Source organism: Solea senegalensis, linkage group LG4 (genome assembly GCF_019176455.1).
Source record: "Solea senegalensis isolate Sse05_10M linkage group LG4, IFAPA_SoseM_1, whole genome shotgun sequence".
NCBI lineage: Eukaryota > Metazoa > Chordata > Actinopteri > Pleuronectiformes > Soleidae > Solea > Solea senegalensis.
The window spans coordinates 8,267,339-8,290,071 of NC_058024.1; the positions used below are offsets into that span (position 1 = coordinate 8,267,339).

Consider the following 22,733-nt stretch of genomic DNA (forward strand, 5'->3'; position numbering starts at 1 on the left):
AGAGCCTGAGCAACTGGAAGCTCCTGCTGAAGAGCTTGAGACACCCACTGAAGAGCCAGAGCCTGAGCAACTGGAGGCTTCTGCTGAAGAGCTTGAGACACCCTGAGAGCCAGCCTGAGCAGCTGAGAGAGAGAGCTTGCTCCTGCTGAAGAGCTTGAGACACCCACTGAAGAGCCAGAGCCTGAGGCAAGAGAAGAGCTGGAGGCTCCTGCTGAAGCTTGAGACCCACTGAAGAGCCAGAGCCTGAGCAACTGGAGGCTCCTGCTGAAGAGCCTGACCAGCTTGAGGCACCTACTGAAGCGCCTGAGCAACTGAATGCTCCTGATGAAGAGCCTGAGCAGGTTGAGGCACCCACAGAAGAACCTGAGCAGCTGAGGGCCCCTGCTGAAGAGTCTGAGCAGCTTGAAGCACTCACTGAAGTGCCTGAGCAGCTTGAGGCTCACATTCAAGTGCCCCAGTGGTGCCGCTATGTTAAATGTCTAGTGAAAGGTTTGCCTATTTGCATTGCCACTGTGGGAATCCTTATTCCCTCAGCATTCCTGGCCGCTCACCCCAGCACTCACCAAGTTGTGCACGATTTTCTCTGCCATTTCCAGCTAATCCAATTCCCCTTTTAACAGAACAGTACAAACTGTTGTTCATGGCTTATGATATAAATTTCATTGAGAGTTGACAGTTTATTTTTACTGCCAACTCCTAATATTATTTTGAATAAGAAAACCAGCTATGTATAACAAATTTGTTTGATGAATGGATCAACATACATACAACATACATTTTATTTTTTGTGTCATTTTAGGCATAAAAACACAAGTACCTTCAAGACCTAATAAATGAATTTAAATGGTGTTTAGAGATATCTGATTGTTTATAGGCACCATGCATATGATACTTACCCAAACCTTGCTAATGAGATAGAATTCCTTGCCAGTGTGAAGCTCAGTAAAATGTCTCTTCTGTTGTTTTTTTGAATCATTGCTCACCAAGCATTGGAAAATTGGTTGTGATCATGTTAAATGCTAAATATGTATATCATATACTGCACTAACTTTAATATATTGCACAAGATTTCAAATGTCAATAGTTCTCACGTGTAAATCAATGTTTGTTTTCTCAAAGGGTAGTTGATTCATCCTTTACATTTTGTTATCGTTACAACATAGTCAACTGTTTACTAATTTATTTGCTAAGTTAAGTATTCATTAATGTCATAAATATTAGAATTTTGTGATCAAGTTAATAGCTTCCTTAATAGTATATTTTATGAATTAGGAGAAATGCATTGTCTAACTTTCAGGACACATGGTTAGTCGTGCACCCCCACGATCCTTGGATGTTTTTGCCCAATTTTACGATTATGTCCTCAACTGTCCTGATAGGCTTGATGAAGCCCTGACCTGTGTCCTGCAGCCAGTTGGGTGTGATTTAACAATTTGATCAGCAAACACAAGTCAACACTGCTAGGTAGCTCTAATGTGGTCAGTCAGGATGATTTTTTTACTCCATGTTCATAACTAAGACTCAACAACTAAATGTTATGTGTCACTTGCTTGGACGTCTTTGCACTACCATTTGTAGTCATTTTTCCATAACTATACTCGCACAGTTTTTTCACAGTGCTGATTTACCGAATAATCCATAGTTTATGCAGTTGACTCTTGTTACAGAGAGGGGCGCTGTGGGTCGCTTCAACGTCTCACACTGAATACACCGTAGAAGAAGAGGAAGAGTCAGAATTGTAAACACAGGGATATGGCTGACGACAGGGGTGGAGGCGAGGACAATATTAACGATAACATGGGGAACCAGTTACAAGTTTTACCAGGTATCAATTTAATTAACCAACGCAACATAAACCGAGTTTCACCAGCGGAGAGTATATCTCTTTCTCCGCTTCACAGGCAGCTAACACGGTTAAACCACAGGCCAGTCACTGTCCTGACTGGCACATTTTTAACCTGGTTGTTTCGCTTTCTTTTCCTTTTTCGTTTTAGCATTCGAGTGACTTGTTTAGCTTTGGTTAGGCAACGCCTGCGGGGCTAACTGGCCTCTCTGAGTGCCTTTTTTGTGCTTGTGCCATGACAGATAATGAGGAAGAGGAGGAGGAAAATGACATGGAGACTGAAGACCGAGATAGTGAAGAGGCAGAGAAGCCCAACATAATTACGTTTGACCCCAGTCTTCCCACATCACATTCTGTGAGTAATAATAGCTTTCTGCACATTTAATACCACTCACCTTTAACCTTGTGTCTGTACATCCGTCATCTGTTTGATGACAACTGGTGCACACAACTTCACAGGGCTCTGAGGGTCAGTTTAATTTAGGTAAATAGTTACCTATAATTGTGGTATTACAGTTTAGGGTCGGAATGCAATCTGTCTTAGTGTCTTCACTAAGAATGCTTTTCAAGAATGTGTCTATGTGTGTTTAGCTGTATTGTTTGTTAATGTATCACTGAATTTTGTGCAGCTACTAGTCATGTTGTGTTATAGTCTCTTCCCCCGCATCAACAAGACTACTCAGATCCTCCTCATAGACATTAATGCTCACACCCATGCATATCTGTTCTGCACTGCAACTGCCGTACTTGTACGTATTTGCATATCCTGCAGAGATGTTCATTTAGCAGCATTTTATATTGTATTGTCTTCTCTAATTCTTAAAATGTAACTATTTTCCTAAATTTGCTTTAATCTCTATTGATCCTGAATATTTTTACTCTATATTTTCTATCTGTGTTTGTTCTGCACCAAAATACCAAAGCAAATTCCCTGTATGTTAATACCTACTTGGCAATGAATCTGCTGTATTGACACTGACCTCTGGCCAAATACGGCCTTTGCAGTATTTGGGTTCAGACATGGAGGAATTTCACGGCCGAACAGTCCATGATGATGACAGTTGTCAGACAATTCCTGTGCTGCCACTCACGGCTGTGATGCTGGTGCCAGGCCAGACACTTCCTCTACAGCTCTTCATGCCACAAGAGGTCAGCATGATGAGGACCGTCATTCAGAAGGATCGCACCTTTGCAGTGCTCGCACACAGGTAGGTGGCCATGGTGCAAATAACCTCTGTAGAAGATGTTGATCAAAGCATGCACTGATGTAATGAATGGCAAACACTGTGTCTGTTAAATAGAGACTGATGATTTCATGCATTTATCTATTTTAGTCTGCCTGCAGTAGCAGAGCCATTCCTATCTTTTATGACACTTTTATGAGGGAGCTTCTTTGATAACATTCCTGCCTGGTATTAACATCCTTTGTGACTGATCCAATAACATTCAGATCACAAAGAAAAATAATTTGGACATGGTTTTAGGATGCATGTGGTGACATTCATTAACATAATTTATCCTCAGGACAGATTGTTTACCACCTCCCCAGCATAAATAGTCTGACCTGTCGCAGTTCCACAACATTGTTAACACTTCTCAGTGCTCATTAGTGACACTGACAATCAACTCATGATTTATTTTTCTAATGGTTAAAAGCTTGTCTGACGTTACAGAATCAAGCATCTCCTCACTCTTTTCCGTCTCCCTCTGTCACTCACATTGAAACACGCAAACATACACAGATGCACAAAATATCTGTACAGTCAGACTTGTTTAAAGTAACATTTTATTCTTGCAAATAAACAGTATGTTGGTGTGTATTTGAATACAAGGCGAGTAAAACCAGTTTGATCTTGTGGTTACAGGCAACCTAATTCCAGTTGTGAACAGTCCTAATTTACAGTGTGATCAGATCTCTCAGGACAGATGTTAATGCTAGGTCTTAACAGGTCCTTTAAAATCTTAGACCTGTCATCAGTGGTCACTCTGCTTCAGTGCAGAAATGATCACATTTATCAAATTTGGAAGGTCTGTGTTTCAAACTGTATGAGAAACAAGCATTCATGAAAATGGGCTACCATAATGCATGGCATAGGTAGGATCCAGTAATTTCAATGTGGGCATGGAAATACATATTGGAATCCATGTATTTTAATGTCACTTTGACTTAATAAAATCTGTCTTTTATGAGTCCATAACCTCATGAAAGTAAAGCGCTTAATCACCAGGGTATGCTTTTAAATGTTCAAGTGTAATTTTAATAGCTTGGTGTGATATCTGTATATCTGCAGTGATGCAGGTGAGACAGAGGCAGAGTTTGGAACGACAGCTGAAATCTATGCATACCGGGAAGAACACGAGTATGGCATTGAAACAGTCAAAGTGAAAGCTGTGGGGAGGCAGAGATTCAAGGTCCATGAGATAAGAACTCAAGCAGATGGGTAAGTAGAAATTGCCCAAACATTATGACTCCTGTGAGACTGAATCAAGGCATTAACATTGTGCCATCTTTCTTACACAAAGTAAGCTTGTGGCTTTCATGAGACTGGGTCGTATAGGTTTTCACCTCCATTATCACGTCAAGGACTGATTCAAACAAGAATTTGATCAATGTGATACCTGTGATCAAATTCCTGACATGTTAGAAAACTGGTAGTGTGTCATGCAATGAATTTAAAAGGATATTTCAGGTATTGCATCATCTGAGCCTGTTTCTCATCAACCATTTCTTGGGGACCACTATAAAATCTGAATGTTGATCAAGATAACTCAAATCCAGTGCTGGTATTGGTCATAGATCACAGCTAAAGGACAGACTAACTCTTCACATGATCAACTTCATAGACTGAATTGAAAAAATAGAGTTAATACTCCTAAAATAAATAATTTATTGTGGAGTGTAGCTGCTATTCCAACAAATGCATAATAAGTGTGTTACTCAAATAAGTGCATGTTACAATGAATTGTGAAGCAAAACTGCTGCTCATCTAATTGTTGAATTCATATTATAGAATAAGTCTGTCTACATTAACAGTTGCTGAGGGAAAAGTTGAGTTTTATTGTCTATAAAAGTGAGTCGACATTAAGTTATTATATAATGCACACAAATTGCTGGACATAATTCTCTTGTCCTGGACATGCTAAGTGTAGCTTTTAGGATACCACTCAGTCAAATGGAATCAGTTGCTGTGGCCTCCCCAGAAGTATTGTCTGAATTTTGTCTGAACTGAAGCCAGCTACTGTATGTCGTTGTCATTATTTAAAATGCTGTAAATCTTTTCACATTTTTTTTGTTTCCTATTGCCATACATGTTTCACATGTCTCAAGGAATTATAGAATAAAAGAAACAATAATAATGCAGATAGATACCACACAATTCTACCATATGAATTTCGAATGTGTCCATTGTGACACCATATCCGATTAAAAACTTAATTTAGCTAAAACCCCATTCAAGGTCAAGTTACTGATCAAGAGTCCCCTGCAAAGTTTATCACATGACATCACACCTCATCATTTACCACTTATGGTAAATTATGCTATTTTTTGTGTCACACCTCTACTGTCACTAAAAGACATTTTAAGTCGAAACATGATTCAATTAAATATTGTTTCTGTTGAAACTGCTGTTTTTGGATTCCATGAAAATGAGTATAAAATATTATTTTTGAGAAAGAAAGAATTGAGGGGGTGGAATGTGTTGAATTAAATACATTTCACTACCAATGCTAACTGGAATATTCTGATCTCGTGGGACACGTTGTCTTATTTTAAGTTACCCACATATTGAAATTATGTGGAGGATGATGCATCACAGCATGTCTACTGCTTATCCTTTAAGAGTCCTAGAGGGAGCTGGAGCCTAGTTCGGCTGACTGCATTCAATTGAAAACATCCAATCAGTCTAACAAGATATTGGAATATGTATTTTATATATAATACATTTTGTTTAATCCATTATTAATCCCAGTTTAATTTGGTTTCACATGACATCTTTCATATTGCTCTCCTTCCCTTTCTGTTGGTTTACAGCCTATTATTATCGTTTTATTTTCCAGGATCAGACAAGCCAAAGTACAGATCCTTCCTGAACGAATCCTTCCAGATCCTCTCTCTGCCGTGCAGCTAACACCTCTGTCCAGGCTCCACATGCACCCATCCTCCAAACCCCCCACGCAGACCTGCAAACAGGCCCAGTGCTGGTGGAATAACTACCAACAGGTCAGACTCGACACATAAAACACAGCACTGTGCAATATTATATACTTCAGAATGGGAGACTTGTATTTTTTCCCCACAAAGTAAAAAAAACGTTTCCATAAACTATCAATTTATGTATAATTCTTGTACCCTCAAGTTTCACCGTCAGTGTAAAGCCCAAATACAGTATGTTCACATCATAATGAATCAAACAAATGCACGATGAATGAATGCAACTCTACCAATGAAAACAATAATATATTTATCAAATATTTCAAAATTTTAATGGAGCTGTATGTAAAAATTATAATGATATGTCATCAGAGATAAAGGAAGCATGTTGATATACTGGCTTCATTGACAACAATAGTGCAGTCAGTTTATTCCCACTTTCAATTACTAGTGTGGGACCTGCATCATGTGTATGGGCATTATTTTGTTTGTGGAGGATTGTTTGGTCTCTATTTTAGTACCTGTTTTACAACTCTAGTTTCATCTCTTACGTATAGCCCCTTTAACCTAGTTAACGAGCAATGACTAATGACTAATTTTTCAAAACTGTCAGACAAACTAAAAATGTATGTATTTTAAGGGGATGTTTGCAGCTGCAGTGATAATCAGCAGCAGGGAAAAGGCCTTTACTGATGTTGACAATAACACTATATAACTTAATGATATACACATACTTATTGTGAATGTTTTACATCTGATTTGTAGAAAGTTGATTATCTTCATTGTGGTAAAGTTTTTGGCCATTTCGCTTAGGGCTACTAACATCTGTCCACATGCTGTTTCTGACCATATGGTGTAATTGTACAGGTAGTTTATTAATGATCAGGTTAAGTTTGGATTTAATTCACTGATGCTTGCCTGATGTTCATCACAGAGGAAGTTTCACTGTGCCAGTCTGACATCATGGCCACCTTGGGTCTATGCGCTCTATGACTCTGTGAGTAAATCATCAGCCTGTGTGCGATGCCTGGAATTTCCTTTATACATAAACACAGCCCAGAAGTGAATGTAAACCATGTTTTTTTTTCCTTCTCCTTTGTTCCACCTCACAGGAGTCGCTCATGAACAGAGTGAAGAAACAGCTCCACGAATGGGACGAGAATCTGAGGGATGACTCTCTCCCTACGAACGTCGTAGGTCAGCCTCTGTTCAGTTTATTACAGATGGATCACAGACGCATACACACACGTACATGTCCACCTCTTTGTTTGTGTTCCTAGTACTTCCTTCCTTTCATCCCTCCTTTCTCTTGTCTGGTTTCTGTCAGACTTTTCCTACAGAGTGGCGGCCTGTCTGCCTATAGACAACGCTCTGCGCCTTCAGCTGCTGAAAATAGGTAGTGCCATCCAGAGACTCCGCTGTGAACTGGACATCATGGACCGGGTAAGGAAAGATTTCCAGTAACTCCACCTCTCTTCTCCAGCACACTTGCTTTTTAGTCGCCTTTGGCTACATTCATAGTACTACATCTTCATTTGAAAATGTTATTTTCAGATAAAAGCAATCTGCATCCACACCTGCAAACCTATATCATGTGACTATTCAGATATACAGGAAGCTCATTCTCTCTGCTTAGTTTCAAAAATGATTACCCACAACAATTTTGAGAACAGGGGGTTCTTTTATTAAAGCAGAAGGAATTACAGATCTGTCCCTGCAGCCACAGGTCTGGCTTGTGTAATAAGGCCCAGCCTTAGACTAAGCGGAGTGTGTCTGTTTGCTGCTTTGTTCTTTTGGTGTATTTAGCCACATCTGACAGGAGCTGAAGATTTGTTGTTGCTGCAACATGTCAGCGCACTGTTGACCTTCACAACCAAAAGTGTTTTGGGAATTGTTTAAGCAAAACAAGCAAAAACATTTAAATTGTATACCTGCAACAAGGACTTTTCATAAATAAATAGTCCACATACTATATAAATCAGGCTGTATCATTATCAAAGGAGTATTTATTCAGCAGCAGCAGCAGCAGCAGCAGCAGCTTGCATTGTGCTGAGTGGTTATAGCCAAGTGCCGTTTGAAGGACTTAATTCCACCTGATGGGTAATTTTTACCCAACTGGAGATGTCCTCTCCTCTCCCCTCTTCTTAAATTCATTTTTTAATACAAACAACACTAAGTAGTCTGGCCTTTATCATCCTTTGTCTAACTCAGTCATGTGTGTCAGAGCAGACACAGCCTGTTTTTAGCCACTGTAGACCTAGAAATGTCTGGCGGTTGTCGAGATGGAGTGCTGTGAAGTGTCGGCCCCATGATGATTTCCTCTTTAAAAAGTTTAATAGAGAGGAAAAAAGGGTTCTGTTGAAATTCTTGAAATACCTCACATCCTGTGGTGCAGATCATTGCAGACATTAGAAATAAACCAAAAAAACAGATTGTTTACACCTAAAACACCACGTCATAGACAATATATCAAACTTAAAGAAGACTGTGTCAAGAGAATTAAATAAAAAAAAAACAGAAAACACATACATACAGCAAGGATTTTGAAATTATTACTATCATGAAAAGTAATGATATAATGACTGCATAATGAAGGATTTCAGTCCCTCTGGAGCTGGTGCTCGATATTTCTTTTTTTTTTTTTTTATGAAAAAGTTAAAATAGTTTGGCTATGGCTGCAGTAACCGTTGTTTTTCCTTCAGTATCATCATCTGTGAAATTGTTTCATGAGGGTCTTAAACTGGGGACACACTACAAGATTTTTTTTGCCCCATCTTACCCACGATTCACAGCTTGGCAGAGTCTGCTCCAGTCAGCACTAGTTGGGGACAGTAGACAGAAATCTGTGAGTGTGTGAAGCGTAAAGACTAGAATCTGCAAGTGTGTGAGGGTAAATTACCTGACCTCAGTCACAGTCCAACATGTTTGCTTTGTTTTTGAGCCTACTCTGGACGCAATTACCAACCAACTGCAAACACATGCTGCCAATGGCTAATGAAAGAGAGTAGGTGGGACACAGGAAATAGCATCAGAAGACGACAGGAAGTTGTGGGAATATCTAAACAACGATGCCAATGTCGACTCCTCCATGACTCCATGACTTCACGACTCCACCCATACTCGTCTTTTATTCTTTTTTGCTCTCGTAGACTCTCACGAGAGTTTCTTCAAGAGTTAGTTTGACAAATCATCAGGTTCAGTCGTTAAATGTGTGATCCCCGTCTCTCAGTCATCATAAAAAAAAAACTTTTTCGGTAAAAAAGTTTTTCCGTTTTTTTTGTTTTTTTCGGTTTTCTCAAAATCGGTAAAGACTGTCAAAGTCCTGAGACCACAACATTGGGCCATTGTCACTTTGACCTAATCACACACATAAAGCTAAAAAATAACCACACCGATTTAAAGGCTCCACTCTGCACATGACCTGTTTTTTGTGATTATAGCATCTTCAATGAGAACAATAATATGTGTGCCAAGCACTTTTGATATCTCCATGCCAGTGATGGGGACGAGACGCCTATGCCGAGTCCGAGTCAAGACAGAGTCTTTGAAGGGTCGAGACCGAGTCGAGACCAAGTCCGTTGGTTTTCAAATACAGTTGAGTCCTAGTCAAGACCAAGTCTTTGAGAAAGCAAGTCCGAGTCGAGACCAAGACCATAAAAACAGTTTTCATATTCATGATTTAGTTTCACCCCAGTTAATAATCAACAGTTAGGCCTACAGACTAAGCTAGATTGGGAATTGTTTAGAGGAGCAGTCTTAACGTCTTAATATGGACTATGCTTTTACTATCATTAAAACATTCCTACCACATGCATCATCTTCTGCCTATTTTTTATAAACTGCTTCAACAGTGCTGCTCTGTCATCAACATGTTAAGCCCACCCTGACTTTTTTAATCATAGTTAGGACATAACATGAACATAAAAAAATGCGTTGGTCTCGAGGACTCGGTCTGAGTCTGAGTCCTTCTCCTCATACTGTGGTCCGAGTCCGAGTCAAGACCGAGTCTTTGAAGGAACAAGTTCGAGACGAGTCAGAGAAAGCAGAAATCGGTCTCGAGACCTGTCTCGAGTACTACATCACTGCTCCATGCAGTAACCTGTTAACAGTTATCATCTTTCCTCCTCAGTGCACGTCACTGTGCTGTAAGCAGTGCCAGGACACAGAAATCACCACGAAGAACGAGATCTTCAGGTGAAGCAAAGTCGTCCTTTTTTTTGTGATGTCATTTTGTTTGAAAGTCCAGTGTGTAAGAATTAATGATGTCTACTTGTGAGACACATCTGCACTCACCCCTCCCTTTCCCAAAAGCTGGAACTCAACTGGCTGCCATATAAAGTACATATAAAAGGCTATGAAAACCAAACAACTGTTTTTTTAAAGCAATTATGCACATTGTGTCAGGATCGGCATCCGGTGTTAAAATCTCATCTCAAATATGCGGCTCATCCGCTGTGGCGACCCCTAGAGAGGAAAATGCCGAAAGGAAAAAAGGGTGATTTTGATTATTTGGCTGTTCTGTCAATGTTCTGCCTGCTTGGCTGTTCTGTTTATAGTTCCATAAACTGATGCCTTTTATAGTGACACATAAATTTGGTCCTGCTTCTGGCAGGTAACTAAAACACAGAGCTGAGAGCTGCATTCCGCATAATAAGCAGCATATCACACAATTAATCATTTGATTTAGTGGTAATGTCACAAATGTAGCTGAATCCAGATTTTTTAATGTAACATTTTAGAATAATTTCCCTGTCTGAGATATTAATCTCATTTTTAATGTTATTGCAACACAGAGTCTGTTTATTTTATTTACTGAAGGACAAAAATCATTAAATGTTGGGTTGCTTAGAATTTTCTGGTTTGTTTGGGTTTTTTTTTTATTATTGAGAAGCTGATATTCTACTAGCAACAAAAGTGCATGAGCATAAGTGTCCCTGCTCTGCATCTCAACACACAGACTCACACGCATGCAGACTCACACACTGTTGTGTACTGTAATATGTGACTTGTGGTGAGTACTGCATTTGTCCCACACTCACTGCAAAACACCTTAAGACCTTTTGTCTGAGGATTTCCAGATTAGGGGCAGTGGAGAGAGTAGCTGCAGTGTTTTGGTAATAGAAGTTACACACTGGAACTTAAACTTTGCCTTTTGTAAGGAAATGTTATACCTCTTAATGCTGTCTTAAATACAGTCTCTCTCTGCAGCTTGTCTCTGTATGGCCCCATGGCAGCATATGTCAACCCTCACGGTTACGTCCATGAAACCCTGACCGTCTACAAAGCCAACAATCTCAACCTGCTCGGCAGACCATCCACACTACACAGCTGGTTTCCCGGGTAACTTTTAATAATACAACACAACAAAACTCACTGTAAATAGACTGACTGTGCCTTTCAATGCTTTAAGAAATAACAACTAAAGATTATCAATAGACACTGTACATTTTTTATTTACACTTTAATGGATGTTCACATACAAAGGAGGCATATTGTAGCCATATACTCATTTGAATCTGAATGTGCTTGTCACGTTGATGTATGAACACGTTTGGCTGTGGGATGTGCTGGAGAAGGGTTTGCACAGTGGTCTGACTCTCCCATCATCAATACAAGATCTTGGTGAAAAATGAATGCAACACTGGACAGAAATACATCTTGTGACATTGCAGAATCTTATCGAAGCAATGCCACAGCAAAAGAGTCCCATAATCAAAGCTAAAGGCGGTCGAACGAATGAGTGTGACCCTTTTTTTCTTAGGTGGAGACTTTATTTTTAGCCAGGCAGTGTATGAGCACATAAATACACCTAGTTACACATTAACATGTGTAGACAGTACAGCCACAGATAGACATAAAACACAGTATAAACAACTATAAAATACCAGTAAGGACTGAACATTGCACATTATTGCCTAAAGTTGAGACAATGTAATATTAATGATAATAACAATAATAATAATAACGATAATAATAATAATTCCAATTTCTAAAGCACCTTTATAAACTGGTTAAAAATTGTCTTACAGTGTCTCTCAAGGTATTCATTCAGTGCAGGTGGTGCCATGTAAGGTTTTATACATTACACATGGATCTTCAAAGCTTAACAGTTGATATTTCAAAAGAATCAATGTTACAGTCGGAGAAAAAACAGAAAGGAGAAAGAGTTCTCATTCAACATTTTCATAGGTTTTATTGTATATTGACTATCGGCTTTAGTGTCAATATTCCTCATACAATAATCCATATAATATCACTGTGGAAGCATCTTCAGTCAGAGATGACCTGATTTGGTATGAAGATTACATTTCACTGTGTTTGCGCCTTTGTTTGATGTGGCTTTTAAGAGCAGGATCCAAAACTACCTGCAGTATTTGATGATGAGATTGTGGTGTGTTGCTTTGAGAACATCATGCACACTGTGATTTTGGTCTTTAGTAGGAGACACAAATGAATGCACCAGTCCAGTATGTGTCATAGCTGATTTTTACCGCGTCATGTTTTTGGATCAGGTCCAGAACCTGTCACTAAATAACTAGCAGAAATATATTGGCTTTTTGCTTGAGATTTGTGTGTGTATATTTTATAAATGTATTTAATTTTTTTTATTAACCAGATTTAAGAGATTAAGAACACACAGTTACACATTTACACAGATGATAGACAAGCAGAAGGCAAATAAAAGGATGAAAAATGGCTAGTTTACCTAGTCAAATTAATATTAGGTGAGACAGGAATGGCACGAAAAAATATAGTCCGAATCATAGTATACACAAGTATATATATATTTTTTTTACAATTTATTGTGAATTTCTTTTATAGTTTTCTGAATGTGTTTGGTGGTGATTGTAAAAAAACAAAACAAAGCTTTGCTCTTTGCTCAGGTACGCCTGGACAATTGCGCAGTGCCGAAACTGCAGATCTCACATGGGTTGGAAGTTCACAGCCACCCAGAAGGACTTGTCTCCACCTCGTTTCTGGGGTCTGACCCGGTCTGCTATGCTTCCTCGTATTCCCCAGGGAGAGGGGGAGGAGGGGAGGGAGGGCTCTCGCCTTTTCTGCCTGTGACTATCCGTCTGCTACACCACCCTGAGCCTAAATCTTTTGCCACTCTCTCTCGCTGCAATTACTTGTAGTAATGATTGCATCTCACACCTCCCGTCACCCCTGGCAGCAAATCCATCATATTCTCAAAAAGGTCAGTTGGCCTTTAAATGGCACTCTACGAGCAAACCAGAAACAGGACGGAGGCAACAATTGTTCTCAAAATGTGGAGGCAGTGGTGAACACTGTGATAAAGTGAGAAGGTAATGAAGAACAGCAGATAGAAGAGATTGATTATTTGTCATGTGGAAACATCTCAGCATGCTGCTCCCCTCTTTTCCTGTGGTAGTTACACATACAGAAACACAAAAGCTACGCTTACTGTCTAATTTCCTCCTTATACTGGAGAGTGTGACTGCATGTTAGTTGGGATCATCATTAGCTAACGGCGATAGCAATCATCGATTTGTTGTGAAAACCATCCTATCAACAAGCAGTTAATCCACATAGCTCTCATATCCATTTGTGGTTTCTCAGGTGTGTTTCCTGTAATTTCAGCTGTCATGTGTCAGTGGAGGAAGCTGTTTGAATAACGGTGCACTTGTGTACGTGTCGATCTGTCATGAAAGGCCTGAGATATTTGGACTCTTGGAATTGATTGGATGTATTTGGAAACATTTATTCCGCATACGCATTCATGTGTGGAGACACTGCTGTTTTTATCATCACTGGTTTTTACGTAATTCACAAAACAATAATGATAATGTGTCTTATAGTAGATATGATCGGTGTCAGATTTGTCTTCAACTTAAGCTCATTTTATTGTCAGGTGATGTGAATCAGGAACTGAGATTTATCTCTGGTAAAAGTCTGAGATGTTTTGGTTTCTCGTGGCAGACTGTTTTGTTTCAAGACTTGGAGGGAGAAGTGCTTACCCTTCTTTGTTGATTTTGTTTTATATTGTTGAAGTGCTGTGCCGATGCTCCAGTGTCCTGATGTGAATGAGAGGCTGGTGAAGAGATTTTGATTTAAGTTATGTTTTTCAGGCTTCTTATTGGTTTGCAGGATTCTCAGACTTTGTTGGGATTTTATTTTGAGACTTTGTTGCAAAGTCCAGGCAAATGTGTGCATACATTCTACTGTCAATCAAGTCTAAGAGAACTGTGGGACAATAATCTTGGCATCAGAAAACAGCTGAAGGTGCCGGTGTGTCTACTTAGGGGGATTTTGACATTTGTTCTGAAACAAAAAGTTTGACTTTTAGTTAAAGCTGTCTCAGAGGGAATTAAATTAGAATATTTCCATTCATATCTTCAGGACAAATATGAAACTCTTTGCCATAAACCTATTTCACCACATCTGTCTTCATTAAAGCCACGTTTCTTTCCAAAAATTTATTTTTTGGTTTTTTCTTTATTTAAAAAGGAACCATTTACACCGCCGATAATGACATAAACACAGTGTGGTTTTGAGTTGTACTGACACGTCATGAAAATATAAATTGACTTCCACTTTATGAAATCAGCATCTCACCTTTTTCAAATGATTTATTTCCCATCTTCAACCCTGATGTTGTATCATTACATTATTTTTGCCTCAGTAAAATCTGGTGTAACCCTCTTTTGATTATATTCTGTCATATCAGTGAATTGGGTGTTCAATAGACTTGTATCCACTCAAACATTAAAAGAGATGCTTCACATAATTGTCTCCAAAAATGAAATGTATGTTTTGGTCTGTATTTATATAGCACTCTGCTTATCTTGGCCACTCAAAGCTGCTTTACACAAGCAAAGTGTATTGCCCAAGCACACGTCAGCATGTAGACTAGCAGGGCCAGGAATCGAGCCCACCACCACACTCGAAAGACAACTCTCTCTACCACTGAGCTACCAATGCCCCCATGTAGTCTCTGGCACAGATCCATGAGCTCTGATTAACAAATTGATCAACTTAAACAATTTTGTAATATATGTATAACTTAGGGCCACACGGTTGGCATAGTGGTTAGCATTCTTGCCTTTGCAGCATGTAGACCCAGGTTCACAACCAAGTTGAAACAAGGGTCTTTCTGCATATTCTGGACACGCTGACCATAGGTGTGAGAGGTGGTTGTTTGTCTCTACGTGGCCCTGTAATGGACTGGCGACCTGTTCAGGGTGTACAATATCAACTGAGATTGGTGCAGCAACCCCCACGACCCTCACGTGGAGGATAAAGTGGTAGAAGATGGATGGATATATGTATAGCTTATATATGTGGTCATAAAAAGCCACTCATCCTCCAAAAAGCCCTTGACCTAAATCTTCTTGTGCAATGATTCCCAACACCAAAATAATATCAGAAAATGGCTCTTACTGGGCTATATAAGTGGAACAGAAACATGAAAATTTATTTTTTTTACTATCAAATAACAGCATTAGAACAAATGTGATGCTTCAAAACAGGAACAACTATCACTTTCATTGTCACTCCTTGTCCTGAATGGCTTTTTTGTGCTGTGTATCTTTGGTGTAGTATTTCTGTTCTGTAAATTAGTGTTAATGTCCAACCTTCAGTGAGGACTCATAGCTTGATTTCCATCTTTTCCTGTTCCTGAGGCTCTGGACTACGAGGAATATAAAGTAAATTGTTTGATTGTGTTTCAGTTTGGTCTGATCCACACCTTACAGATCAAATCAAATCCTTTTTTTTTCTAAAGCACAAAGTCACAAAATGCAGCATCCCAAGGTACTTAAAAACAGTAAGGTTGAGACTTTACAACATTCTAGAGACAATGAGAAATGCAATAGGTCACACAAGGACATGACACAGTTCAGTCGAGAGAAAAAATACTTTTTTTTTTACTTTTCTTGGGCAGAAGCAGACTCAGAATCGTAGACGTACGGCCATCTGTCTCCTAAGGTTGAGATGAAAGGAGAAAATAAGGGAGTGAAGGATAGGGGAAAGAAAATAGGTGGAAATAGAGGAGAGGCTATAGGAGCAGTTGTAATGATAAGTTTGTTTGCAGAGGGCGCTGCTGGCCTTCAAAACTTCATAGATTTGTATAAAAGTACAGATTAGGATAAGGGTGTCCTCTCAAAGAAAGAAGAACGTGTGAGAAACTAAACATTCTCCTACATGCTTGAAAGGGAAGGGTGAGGTGAGAGATATTCAGGCACCATCCTACCATGGATTCCTGCTAAAACATGTCAAAATGTCTGCTGTGACAAAGGCCAGTTGAAAAGTGAACTGACCACACACAGCTGAGCACACTCCATCTGCTGCTGGTGCTCCAGTACACACATGATTCTGAAGTGCAATTACTTTTGTCAAGACCATATACAGTCTTACTGTGGACTGTAACATTCTCATTTACAGCACACAAGAGGTTTATCACATGTTTTTTACATGTGACCGTCCATGTGAACATCTGTGTGTGTGATTAAGTGATGCAAGCACTTATTAGGCTCCTTTATTTCCAGTGGAGAGCATGTGCAAGTCCAGGTTGATGTGATTATTTACTCTTATGTGATTCCCTAATCGCAGCAATCATACCTAAAAACACAACTTTTTATTTATATAGTGCTTTTCACAAACTAAGTTGTTACATTAAAAGAACGAATCAGATAATTATTTTGAAAAGAAATAGACATACATACATAACATAAGTAATTTGAAAATGTTAGTTTTGAGGGGTGAATTGAATGTGGAGAGGTCAGAACAGTCACGGATGGGTTGGAGAAGTGAGTTCCAGCTCTATGTTTGGTCCTGTGTGGTGGCTGTAGCAGCTTAGAGTCTGAGGACTGGAGGCTGCGTGATGCTGTGTAGGGATAGAGCAGTTCTGGGATGTAGGAGCAGGCCTGGTTATGGAGTTAAGGAGGAGGACTTTGAACTGGACACATTGTGAGATGTGAAGGCAGTGCAGGTTCTGGAGGACAGGGGTGGTGTGATCTCTGCAGTGAATGCAGTCCAGCTGACATGAAACATGCATATTTAAGTCCCAGACAAGATCACACAAAAAGAGACCAAGTCTCAATATAATATCAATTGGACCGTATTTTACAGATCAACTGTAAAAACGTTCACTCACTCATCTTCTACAGCTTTATCCTCCACATAGTCACATGGGCTACTGGAGCCACTCCCAGCTGACATAGGGTGAAAGATGGGGGACACCCTGGACAGATCACCAGTCCATCACATAGAGACAAACAACCATTCACTGTAAACCTTTAATTACAAAAAATACACATCAGTACACTAGCAAAGCAAAATACAAGCATTCTTTTATTTTGCATTACAGTATATGTTCCGTAAAACCAAAAGAATTGTACGTCATCATAAAACATAGCATCTCAAATAGGTTACACATGACAATAACTGAAAATAGCTGCTCTGCTAATGAGAATACAAAATAAGAGCTCCTAACTTGGTCATTCAAGAACGTGTTTTGTATTGCCTTTCAGTATTTTTGGAATCATTATCTTGCAGTGCAGTATAATGGAGGCATTTATGGGAACTTGAGCAGATAAAGCTAACCCTCCACCATGTTTCACAGAGGATGTGACAGGTTTCCAATCGTATGCACTTCCTTTGACTCACCATCTCTCTGATACAAGCTAATCTTGAGCTCATCTGTCCACAAGACTTTTCATCAGATTTCTGCAGGCTTCTTATCTACTTTGTCTTTATTCTGTTTATGTGGAAACAGACATAAGAGGATTATTCTGTCATTAGCAGTAGAAGTCGTTATTGGTCCCTTTGTAATTAATGAGTAATTTCTTAATGATATTCCACATATTTGAATTTGGTAAACCCAAGCTTTATCCAATGTCTCTGGTGGTTTTGATTCTTGTCATTCAGCCTCATAATTGTGTCTTTCATTGACTTTCATTAGCACAGTGTCCTCATTTTCAACAATGGCCACACCAGATCCTAAAAAAGTTTGAGAGGTTAAAAGCAAACCTACAGGTACTTTATCCCTGCACTAATAATATGTGAGGCCAAATGTCCTCAACCCTATGGTGCCCTGAAATGACACCATAGTGTTGTAATGAATTAAAGTGTTGTAATTTCAACACAGTGAAACCACATTGTATATTAATACACCTGAATTAAAGTCTGAAATGTGAACTTTATTCATGTCTGAACGGTTGGATTTGAAGCAGAGGGACATAATCAAAGAGGAATTGTCTTTGTTCCAAATATTATGGAGGACTCTGTAAATACTGTCAGGAAAGTCACACAACTGAACTGTAGCTGCCCCAGTAACACAAACAATATCTTAAAGCTGTTAGCAACCACTGTTTGACATATCCACACAATCACAGGCGACCACATTTATTTATTTATTATACCAGGTGTTCCCTGACTGCACCCTGTTCACAAGCTTGAATATTGCTAATATATTTCCATTTATAATTAATTAATAACATGTTTTTTTAAAAAAAGAAGAAAGAAAAATACAGTTACAGTGTAATAAGAGCATTAATCTAAATGATTTCACACACTAACCATGAGTGGTTCATCACAAACAACTAATAGTCTTTGAAATGTTGTTGTGATCATTACTTCTGTAATGTGTCAGTTATGGATTGGAAAACACATATTGTATATAACACAGTGTAAATGCCAACAATGTGAGATCACCTCCCCATTCAAGCTTGTATATGATTACAAGCTGTTGTAACTTGTCAACCCCAGTATGTGGTTGACAAGTAGGTAAATCATGACTACAATCATTCTGTGATGCATCACGTATGTCTGATTATGTTATTAATGACATGTTTCTTTCACTAAAATACCAATTTTGCCATGATGACACAAAACAACAACACTGTCTCCGTATGGAAGGTTTTCTGAAGTCCAAGCTTAAGAAGAATATTCTTAACGGTCAAAATCAGAACAAGTTCACAACACGATGATTTTGCAGAGCATCAGTAAGTCCAGGGGAACACGGCGCGCTTTTGTTGTGCGTCAACATCCGACAAGATGAGGAGCGCAGATTTCAGCCAGAGTTTGCTTTTTGTTGCTGTTTCAGTGACACATCGTCAATCCTGCTCAACATGTCAGAGAACCAGGAGACACATGATTCCTGTCCTCGCTTCTTCTGTTCAAAAACAGTCGCCCAAGTGCAGAGAGCGAGAGCTCAGGAGCAGTTTCACAAAGCACCACCGACTTCCCGCGCGAAAAAACATCTCTCTTGCATGTTTTTCTATTTTCCAGAAACGTTTCGCCCTCATCTGGACTCAGAGACATTTTTTAAGCTCATGTACAATGTGCTGACTAACGTCGCCTCCTCGTGAATTGGATCCTTGGACCACCGTCGAGATAAGAGTGAAACCAGCCTTTTCGGAAACTGGCCGCTGAACAGAAGATAAATGCAGGGGTTCGCACAGCTGTTCAGACTGGCCAGCAACATCAGGATGGTGAATGTCGCTGCTGGAAGAATGACAAACGTGCGAAGTATCACAATGTTGCAAATAAGTGACATTTAATTATCTGTGTGTAATTGCGCATTTAATCTGTGCGTAATTACGCACGTTGAGAGCGCATCTTTAAAAGGAACCACAAAATAAAACAAAGTATCAAACACAATAACGAAAATTATGACTTACTTTCTTTTGGCGCATGAGGGTCCCAGGCGGACCAAAGCTGGACAGTGAAGAAGGGAGCCCAGCACACAATATAAGCCAGTACAATAAACACAGTCATCTTAATCGTCTTGACCCTGGCTCTGGACATGCCGGCCACACTGCTGGCTCTGGACGGAAGCGGGAAACCCGCATTGCCTCCCTGCTTGGTCTTCTGATACAGATTGTTGTGTATGGCGCAGAAGATGCGTACTTGGCACACAATAATCGCAATAACAGGCAAAATGAAAATAACCAGCGTGGTCCAGGTTATGTAAGTCTGCAGCCCCCATGGCTGGATAAATGTGGCCCAGCAGTCTAACACACCGTGTGCAACTTCGACCTGTGAGAAGATGAAAACCTGTGGCAGGCTGCCCAGCAGAGAAATCCCCCAGGCGACGCATACTGGGATGTTCAGTCTTGTGCGCGCCCGCTGGAACTTCACCATTGGGTTGCAGACAGCTTGGTGTCGGTCCACTGTCATCACCACGATCATGTAAGTGGATGAAAACATGCCCAGAACTTGCAGGTACTTGACCAGGCGGCACACCAGGTCCGGTCCAACAAATCTATCCGTGATGTCCCAAATGAGCTGCGGACAAACCTGGAAGAAAGCGACCACCAGGTCCGCGATGCACAGGTGAAAGACGAAGAGGCGCATCCTGGACATCTGTTTGCGCTGTTTCCACAGCACAGTGAGCACGGATGTGTTGAGGATAGCGGCGGTGACGAAGATGACACTGAGAAGCGCGATTTCCACTTTGGCCAGAGTCTCATCTCTCGCCACATCCTCCTCATCCACGCAGCCACTGTCATTCAGAGGATGCATTGTGCGGTTCAACCTGCCAACTGACAGACAAACATGCATCACCGACATAGTCCAGTTATGTTGAAAATCTACATTGTGGCTGTATAAATGTATAAACTGACTTATAAACTGAATATAAACATGTCACCAATGCTTTTTCTTATTTCTATATACCTTTATAGATACTTTTTGTTCAGCTCTTGGTTAAAGTTCTGTTGTGTTGAAGTTGAGGATGGGAATGATCTCTGGAGAGGAGGCTCGTGCAGGGGAAGATCTGTGCTGCAATGCCTCTTTGTATGCGAGGATGATAGTGGGTGGAGCTTACATTCAGTCAGCACTGTGATTTTTTTCATTACAAAGTGAAAAATGTGCCTCCAGCTTTTGAGTTCGTGGTTTGTACTCTGAACGAGGCCTGCCTTCATAAGATAAGATAGGATAGTCCTTTATTTGTCCCGCAGTGGGGAAATTTGCATTGTTACAGCAGCAAGACAGTAAAGATAAAGATAATAAGTAATAAACATGCATTACCATAAAAGAAAATTACAAAAGATATTAACACTTAGGCTTTACAACTTAGTTAAAGATAGAATGTTGAATGTACATTATAGACAGCAGGATATACACAGTATGGACTTGAAATTTACAGTATAAATATGTAAAGGTGTATTGCACTTGCACAGCTTGGTTATGTGTGGTCTACTGCGAGCAGTGTTTGTTGTACAGTCTAACAGCTGCAGGAGGAACGTTCAGCAAAACCGCTCCTTCAGATATTTAGGATGTTTCAGCCTGTTACTGAAGGAGCTGCCTAGTGCTGTGATGGTGTCCTGCAGGGGGTGGGAGAGATTGTCCATCAGAGATGATAGCTTGGTAGCCATTCTCCTCTCTCCCACCACCTCCACAGGGGACATCCAAGGACAGAGCTGGCTTTTTTAATCAGTCTGTCCAGCCTCTTCCTGTCCGCAGCTATGATACTACTGCCCCAGCAGACCACTCCATAAAAAATGGCTGATGCCTCTACCGAGTCATAGAAGTTCTTAAGGAGTTCTCCCTGCACCCCAAAAGACCTTAGTCTCCTCAACAGGTAGAGTCTGCTCTGGCCCTTCCTGTAAAGTGCAGCAGCATGATCAGACCAGTCCAGTTTATTTATTTATGTGAACACCCAGGTATTTGTAAGATGTTAACATCTCAATGTCCATGTCCCGGATGTTCACCGGTGTTGGAGGAGAGTGTTGTCTCCTGCGGAAATCCACCATCAGTTCCTTAGTTTCCCCACGTTGATCTGGAGGCGGTTCCACAGGGAGGGAGACCAGTAGGAGAAGTCTGCAGTGTACAGGGTGAAGAGGAACAGAGCCCGAACCGTTCCCTGTGGATCACCCTCTGCACATATACAAATATTATTGGAACAAATTTAACCCCATACTATGGCTGCAGAACACAGGCCTAAAATAAATAATAAAGCAGTGAGCAAATATAGCGATGTCAATCAGGACTTTGAGCTCACATTTAATATGTTCTGTTGCATAGGGTGCAATAGCATTCTTACATCTGAGTACTGCAAACTAAAAACAATGGAAGTTGAATGCAAACAAGTCTCCAAATATATCGTGAGCTAAGACAAAACACTGACCCAACATTTCAGGTTGTCATGAGGTGTTTAACATATTTTATTGACTCAAACCTTAAAAAAAACAAGGCCACACATTTTAGTTTTTCATATTCATCCCCTCTAATCAGAAAGTTTGCATAATGTAACCATGTGTGTGTATTCAGCATATGTATCATTACCTCTATTAACCTCTGTAAATTGGACTTGATATGATATAATGATATAATCTTAGCTTGATCACTGATTGACAATGAATATTTTTTTAAATCTTCAAAACTAAAGACGAAGTGTATTTACACCCCGGTGTGAGCACTTACAAGGAGTCATGGTGGATAAGAAAAATTGGTAAGAATAAACATATTTTGCTCCCTTCACTCTATGGACAGCATAAATAGACATCAGTTGAAAAATGACTAAATCTGACATACTGTATCTGAACATAAATATCTACTGGTCTGGAATGGTCAGTAAATCAAAAATAAATAACACATTGTCATTTTATGATGCTTAGAAGATGACAGCAGTGTTAGGCCAGAAGGACATCTGAGCTGAGCTGTGAATGATGATGATGATATGATACAGTGATGAAAAACTATGTGGTAAGTGAAGCCAGGTCAACTGAAGGGTGTTTGTTAAGAAAACACCAAATGCCTCTTTATTTAGTC

At 39.9% G+C, this 22,733-nt stretch overlaps 2 protein-coding genes across 3 annotated transcripts; one reads left to right on the forward strand and one right to left on the reverse strand.

Annotated features, from left to right (window-relative positions):
* Positions 1-1,723: 1,723 nt before the first annotated feature.
* On the forward strand, positions 1,724-14,745 carry crbn (cereblon). Of its 2 annotated transcripts, XR_006360281.1 has the most exons (12): positions 1,724-1,825; positions 2,086-2,198; positions 2,849-3,051; positions 4,135-4,284; positions 5,903-6,065; positions 6,931-6,993; positions 7,109-7,193; positions 7,324-7,439; positions 10,126-10,190; positions 11,205-11,336; positions 12,881-14,119; positions 14,198-14,745. XR_006360281.1 is itself a non-coding variant. In XM_044023926.1 (11 exons), exons 1-11 carry the CDS (start codon positions 1,753-1,755, stop codon positions 13,062-13,064), a joined length of 1,347 nt encoding a protein of 448 aa, XP_043879861.1. In that variant the 5' UTR covers positions 1,724-1,752; the 3' UTR covers positions 13,065-14,745. The 2 variants fall into 2 exon arrangements, 1 of the variants encoding a protein (XP_043879861.1); XM_044023926.1 differs by having other exon boundaries at positions 12,881-14,745.
* Positions 14,746-19,236: 4,491 nt separating this feature from the next.
* Positions 19,237-20,703, reverse strand: LOC122768153 (vasopressin V2 receptor-like). The gene is made up of 3 exons (XM_044023927.1): positions 20,637-20,703; positions 19,640-20,503; positions 19,237-19,463 (listed from the first exon to the last, which is right to left on the reverse strand). Exons 2-3 carry the CDS (start codon positions 20,481-20,483, stop codon positions 19,261-19,263), a joined length of 1,047 nt encoding a protein of 348 aa, XP_043879862.1. The 5' UTR covers positions 20,484-20,503; positions 20,637-20,703; the 3' UTR covers positions 19,237-19,260.
* Positions 20,704-22,733: the final 2,030 nt, after the last annotated feature.